At 36.1% G+C, this 6,546-nt stretch overlaps 1 protein-coding gene across 1 annotated transcript; it reads right to left on the bottom strand.

The window, feature by feature from the left end:
* Positions 1–616: 616 nt before the first annotated feature.
* LOC144712328 (uncharacterized) lies at positions 617–3,776 on the bottom strand. Its single transcript, XM_078586572.1, has 7 exons — positions 3,474–3,776; positions 2,763–2,892; positions 2,530–2,657; positions 2,127–2,265; positions 1,895–2,006; positions 1,744–1,807; positions 617–959 (listed from the first exon to the last, which is right to left on the bottom strand). Exons 1-7 carry the CDS (start codon positions 3,624–3,626, stop codon positions 738–740), a joined length of 948 nt encoding a protein of 315 aa, XP_078442698.1. The 5' UTR covers positions 3,627–3,776; the 3' UTR covers positions 617–737.
* Between the last annotated feature and the right edge of the window lie 2,770 nt (positions 3,777–6,546).

Below are 6,546 nucleotides of genomic sequence, written 5' to 3'. Positions count from 1 at the left end.
AGAAAAACTGAGACAGAATATCACTAGGCATGAAATATAGAGGGAAAGTCAAGCCAACTTTAGCTTGAATTCACTTGAATCAACAATATGTGATACCAAGATATATATATATTCTTAAACAGCAGATCACAATAATAAAGCTGAGTGCTCTTTCTAGGATACTTGGCCAAAGGGTGACCCTCCAAGTGGACTCAATCCATCACGTAGCAATAAAGCTAACTGTTAAATGAAGACTTTAGATCAAGCCACCATGTTGCAGAAAAAAATGTGGGAAGAAGAGATTCATTTCTCAATGCTTCAAGAAGAGGAGAAGCAACTGTCTTCGTGCATGAAGATGGAAAGGGTGTGAAGACTTCTCCCTCATCATCAAAGCCTTCCCTAAGATAAAGAATGTCTTCAAATAAAGTGAAAAACCAAAGTACATAGATTCTAGTACTAACTAGAAAATAAAGAATATGCTACCAGGAAATAGCCCTGTCTCCCACAGTCCAATTGCTGGGCTAAGGGGCTACAAGATAGGACCTCAATAAAATGTATAATCAAGACTCACAAATAAGCAACGAATCCCAAAAAGAAGCACAATAAACTGGTTGGGTGAATAAAACGACTTCGGGCCTAATCAAGAAATACTGCCATAATATCATGAAAATAGAAGGCCAAACATAAATAATAGTGCAAGTGTTTCAATTATAGATAGATACCGAATAGGAGGTGTTTGCTCCTTTCAATTAATGGTGCTATGTCTGTTTCTTCTTCTTGGGGCGGCGTTTACGACGAGGCTTGTAAGCGTCTGAATTGGAGCTGAGGTTGCTGCTGTGGTCGGCATGAGAGTTTCTTCTGGAAGAGGAAGGGCGAGCTGTTGATGAGCTGGGAGGTCTCCATTGGCCGCGACTGGAATTCTTGGAGAGGTGGCTGGAAGGCCTCGGTGGAGGCATCAGAGCCCGCGCTGACTCGTGTCTCTGAACCATTTTCAAGAATATGATGAAATATGAGAAAGCGAGAGAGAAAGACAGGTAGTGATTAGGCACATCTTGATGATGTAGATGTGTGACATTGACATTGGTTGACAATAGGGAGATGGCATTGTCAACATCAACAGGCATCAACAATGTTGTCTCCGTAAACTGTCCATACTAGCCGTTGAAGATGATGGTGATGGTGTTCTACAATCTTTTAACTGGACTTTTACAAAGCTAACGGCTGATCTTGACAGTCTGTGATACCCCATCTTTGCTAACCATCAACATGACGTTGTCACCAGCAATGATCATCAACCACCCTAAAATCCATCAGAGAGAGAGTGTGTGCGAGAGAGTGTGCCCAAGTAATATGTGGTGCCAGAAGGCGTAAAAGGAAGAGAGAGTGATAATCAAAGTAGGGTCTGTAGACAGAAAGGAAAGGGAGAGACACACATTAGGCCGGGACGATAGAATCAGAGGGAGAGAGATATAATTGGAGTTGGGTAGGTGATAGACAAGGTTCAGAGCGAGAAACAGAATCCAATGCAGGCTAATGACAATGAGAGAGAAGAAATTTAGGGTGGGATGACAGAAGAGCATTGAAACAGGGTGGTGTAACTGAAGATAGAGAGAAAGAGAGATTTAAATAGGAGAATGGTTGAAGAGAAAGAGAGTCAAAGATTCTAGGGTAATTAACGAAAAGGATAAAGGTAGAAAGAGAATTGTTGGAGGGCGTGGGACAGAAGGCACGAGATAGAGAGAGAGAACTAGAGAGAAAATAAACCTGATTCTTTTCATCACTGGAGACACCGGATGCTGCCTTCCCAGATGCACTTGAAGCAGGTTCCCTGTAGATATGAGCTGATTCAATTCCCAAAGTAACTTACAACGTTTCGGAAACTAAAATGATATTCTAGTTACTTAAAAAACACAACCTTGCACTCTTGTCAGTCCATTCATCGTCTGCCTCCACTTCGCTTGAACTTCCATCGATGAAAAAATCATCATCACTCGTATCCAGAAGCCCATCTTCTTCGCTTCCAGTCTCTGATCACCAAGAGTTTCCAAAAATAAAAGAAAATCCAAAATTGACCTTTTAGTCATCCACGAAGATTTAAAATACATAAACCTCTCAGTCAAATAAAGAGGCCCGGAGAGTAAATTCACCTTCTAAGTCCTTTCCACTGGCAGCAGCAGAAACCAAGTTAGCTTTTATTTTTTTCCGCAATTCGTTTCTTTTTTCAATCATTTCTGGGTCGTCCACTCCAATGAATAATGGTATGTATTTCTCAGTCTTTGGAAAGAACTGGAATTGGGAAGGAAAAAAAATCGAGGATTAGGTTTTGAATAGGTAACTCGCTGAAACCTTACATAAAATACAATTCCATAAATTTTGGGATACTCAATGAGGAATGCTTCCATGGAGTACAAAAAATAGTAACATTTTTTTAAGAAATAAGATTTTTTAAAATAAATTAGTAACATGATTGGGCAAATGAGTTCATAAGAAAAAATGATTCACGGATGAATATTCAAACGAAGTGACTTAAAACTGAACTGGAGACCTTACTCTGACGTATTCAAGATCCTCCTTAAGCTTGGAAAGTTCATTAATGATCTTGTCTTCCGAGGCATGATCTGATGAAGAGCGTTGCTGCTTCTCCAGACGCCGGATTGTCCTCTCAATCTTTCTTCTCTCTACATAAATTTTAACATTTTAAAATTATATTAAGGAAGAGAAATAATGGAAGAAAAGGAATCCGAAGACAATGATAAAAGAAAATTCCCCAGCATTCTACATACCGAAAAACTTCTTCTTTCTGTCTCTTAAAAATGTTTTTCTTTCAACGGCTAATCGTGATTGGAGTTCAAGTTGTTCTTTGAGCATTTTCAGCTTATTCTCCTGAGCTTCTTTGACCACAGCAGGGAGATTCTACAAGAAAAACATAGTACCCTTGAATACTTGTCATCTCAAAGAATCAAATATAAAAACACTTCTCAAGTAAACCACGACCCGTAGTCGAATTCAACTTCCGCACTTCTAATTATTTACTTTTTTCATTGATACAGTTTTCAGACTTAGGTTGTCATAAATACACGTTTCCTGATCAATGGCCTCTTGAACCCAGAGAATAAACGTTCTCATTTCCTTTAGCTCATACTTACACAATTACACATCTAAGATTCTCCCTCCCTTAAAAGGTTCCAGAGTAAATATTAGGTTTAAAGACATCCTTAATCATCTAATCTCTTTCATCAGAAATCAACAGTCAAGCCAATTCCAAAGTCCTCAAATCCAAGTTCGACGAGAGATTCAATACAAACTAAAAAATACTGAACCCAGTCTAGGAAGACGAACAATGGAGAAAGATTAACGACTACGGGGGCTCACGGAGACTCAGAATTACACATTTAAACGAGAAAATCATTCACACCCTTTCCACAAACTAGAAAAACAACAACAATAACGGAAGGCAGCACAAAAACAACAAAAAAAAGAGATAAAAACCCCACCTGGCGAAGCATCCGCTCGGCGGATCGAATTTGCTTCTTAAGAGAGCCAGGCTTGAATTTTCCTTGCTTCCCATCAGTTCCCAGCCCTTTTGACCTTCTAGCGACGGGCCTGCTATCGCCGACCCGCCGCCCGGCGTAGCCCACCTTGGCCATTCCCACCCCACTCCTCCCTCAGGAAAAAAATCCTACCTTTGATCTTCAATGGCCGAAAAACAAGCGTTTTTTCCTCAAACCCACGATTTTTTTCACCTTTTGCTACCAGTTTCGACCTCTCCTCTCTCCCTTGTTCATCCCATCTTCGTCTCCTACTCTCCCTTGTAGCTAGTTCAAAGGGAGTTTCTTTTATTTCACCCTCCGCACGTGCGTGGCCCTCTCTCAAAACAGTCTCACGTGCCACAGAGTGGGTCTCCACTAAATACGGTTGTTCTTTTCTGTTCTTTTGAAACTAACAAAAAAATCGCACAAAAGAACCACACAGGGCCTTGTTTTTTGTTCTGTTCATTTTTTATGCGAAAATTAGAACAACTTTTAGCACAATTAGAACAATTCGAACAAAATTCGCACAAATTGCTACAAATTCACACATAATTTGCACAATTCACACAAATTCTCAGAAAAAATGTTGAGTATTTTTTCTTACTAAGTGGATGTATTATTAAAGAAATAGTCTTAGTAATTCAAATAATCATAATATTAAGATTAAGTTAAGGCGATAAATAATTTATCAATGAATCACTCAAATAAGAGCATGGTAAATATAATATACTTACAATTAAATAAAAAAGGCAAAAAATTAACTAATTGACAAAATGGAAGAGAGGAGATCGTTGAGCGAGAGAGGAACCGCCGAGGGAGAGCATCCTTCGAAAGTTTGAAACCTAACAAAGTAACAATTCACATATTAATATTTTTTAATATATTTTTAAAGAATAAACATATATAAATAAACATATGCTTATTTTTTAAAATTGATTAAAATAAATTCGTACAAATCAAATAATTCCAACCGCACACGAGTGAGTGTGATGATCTGTGAGAATTTATTAATGTTCTGTTTGGAAAACCAAACAGAACAAACAAATCGCACAGATGCGCACATAGCGAATCGAACATCCATGTCTAGTCTCCACTAGGTCAGTTAGTTCTCCAAAAGTCTCACATTAAATGCATGATGAAACTTAAGAAGGTTAGGAAATCAATTCAGACTATGTTATATACAGCAACTTTCAAAGTCATAAAACCTTGAACTCTGATAAGTTTGTTCTTAGGTTGTGTCTTTCCTGCCTAACCAATCAATTTTAATGATTAATCAATCGAGTCCTCGAAAATTTCCATATTTTTGCAGTTTGCATTAGAACAATAATTAGTGTACTCTTTTGAGAATGATATTATAAAGGGGGAGAAGAGAAAAACTTAGGAGTAAAACATATCATATGAAGTTAGGGGCTTAGGGCTAATGATTTAAAGATGGGTTCTTATAGAGATTAACAATTAGGGGTTAAAAAGGGGTGGGAAGGATATTGTTATAGTTTTAAAATATTTAGCGACTTGAAGATATGACCACCCCTACTCGAAGTAAGTTTCCAATGAATGGATATCTAAAATAACTAAACAGAGTTGCCTGACGAAAGGTGGTACAATGAGGTTGTTCACTTTGCACTCGACCTAGAATAATAGTACTTTTTACCCTTTGATTTTCATGTGTATTCCTCATCTTGTGGTCTGCTACATGTGACTCTTGTACTTTGAGAAAATGAACTCTCCAAGGTGGGGTTTGATTAAATTCTTGAAGTAGTTTTTGAGAAAAAATCAATATTGTTAGCAAATTACTCTTCCCTATTGAAATAAAGCACATTTTTAAACTATAAACCATGCTATGATATTTTCTCACCTCCAACTTAAAATTGTGCACTGTCCTTGATGTAAGCAAAATTTTGGATGAAAATAATACGAACATCAAAATGTGGTTCCTTATGCTCACTAGCTTTTGGAAAGATAATATGTTATCCTTGAATCCTTGGGCTTGATCAACTTGCATCCCTTTTTAGATACTGGTTGTTTGAAAGAAAGGCATGGAAAATATGGTACTGAGATCATAATGAATACATTGTAGCCGTTTACTCAATTTAAAATAACAAAAATAAAAAGAATACTCTTTAAAGTAAATACTAAAAAAACTATCCACTCAAAGTTATAATAAATGATAACAACTAAGATCACACTAATTAAATTAATAACCACAAAAATCATACTATTCATAGTATTCATGAGAGTTTCAAAAGCCACGTGAACAAATTTACTTAAAGGTCGATTTTGAACATGATTCAAATAACAGCTTACTTTTGAAATGACAAAAGAATATATCATTCGGTCATAAAACCGACATTATAAAATCATTTTTAAAATCCATCAAAATGATCGTACTAATCTGTAAAATATGTGACTTTAGATCTCCTTTGAACAATAATTTCCTTAAGACAAGTATTTTTATTCAAAAATATTGTAATCATTTTGTGTTCAGCCCCTTTTATCAACAAGTTTAATTTTCATAATGAAGGGTTGAGATTCATGATCCTTAGATTCTTCAAACTTATATTATCCTGCAATTTTACTTATAATTTTATTGCAAAGTTCATTTATGGAAACATCATTTTCAAAATATAAAAATAGCATATGGATATCATAATTATCTTCAAAAGTATTTTTTTTCACTAATTTTCATCAAAAACTCATATTCCCGAGTCCATGTCATTTGTGTAGGATTTATCCATAGAAATATCCAAACGTGCATCTACGAAAGAACGGTTAAATGCAAATATATCATCACATGGACGTAAACATTAATGTATTGATTTTCAAAACTTTATTTTTTCAGTTGAGGTCGCATCATTTTCATATGATTTGTCTAAATTCAGAGCAGTTTCATTGTCAACGTCAGATATGTGAAAATTAGATAAATTATGACAAGGACCTACATGCCATTATTCCTGATCAAAGTATCCCTCTTGTGACTCTTCATTATTATTTGATTTTATTCTATAATATTTTCCTTGCAAATTAGGTTTTCTCAATT

The sequence above is a fragment of the Wolffia australiana genome, chromosome 14 (genome assembly GCF_029677425.1).
Source record: "Wolffia australiana isolate 7733 chromosome 14, ASM2967742v1".
Taxonomy (NCBI): domain Eukaryota; kingdom Viridiplantae; phylum Streptophyta; class Magnoliopsida; order Alismatales; family Araceae; genus Wolffia; species Wolffia australiana.
This window is presented reverse-complemented; position numbering and strand designations above follow the sequence as displayed.

What these genes read in the sequence shown, in the direction of transcription:
- LOC144712328 (XM_078586572.1), bottom strand. Translation starts at nt 3,626, where the DNA reads ATGGCCAAGGTGGGCTACGCCGGGCGGCGGGTCGGCGATAGCAGGCCC. An exon ending in CAGTGGAAAGGACTTAGAAG is followed by an intron (nt 2,007 to 2,126) that starts GTGAATTTACTC and finishes CTTGGTGATCAG; the next exon opens with AGACTGGAAGCGAAGAAGAT. An exon ending in TGGACTGACAAGAGTGCAAG is followed by an intron (nt 1,808 to 1,894) that starts GTTGTGTTTTTT and finishes TCATATCTACAG; the next exon opens with GGAACCTGCTTCAAGTGCAT.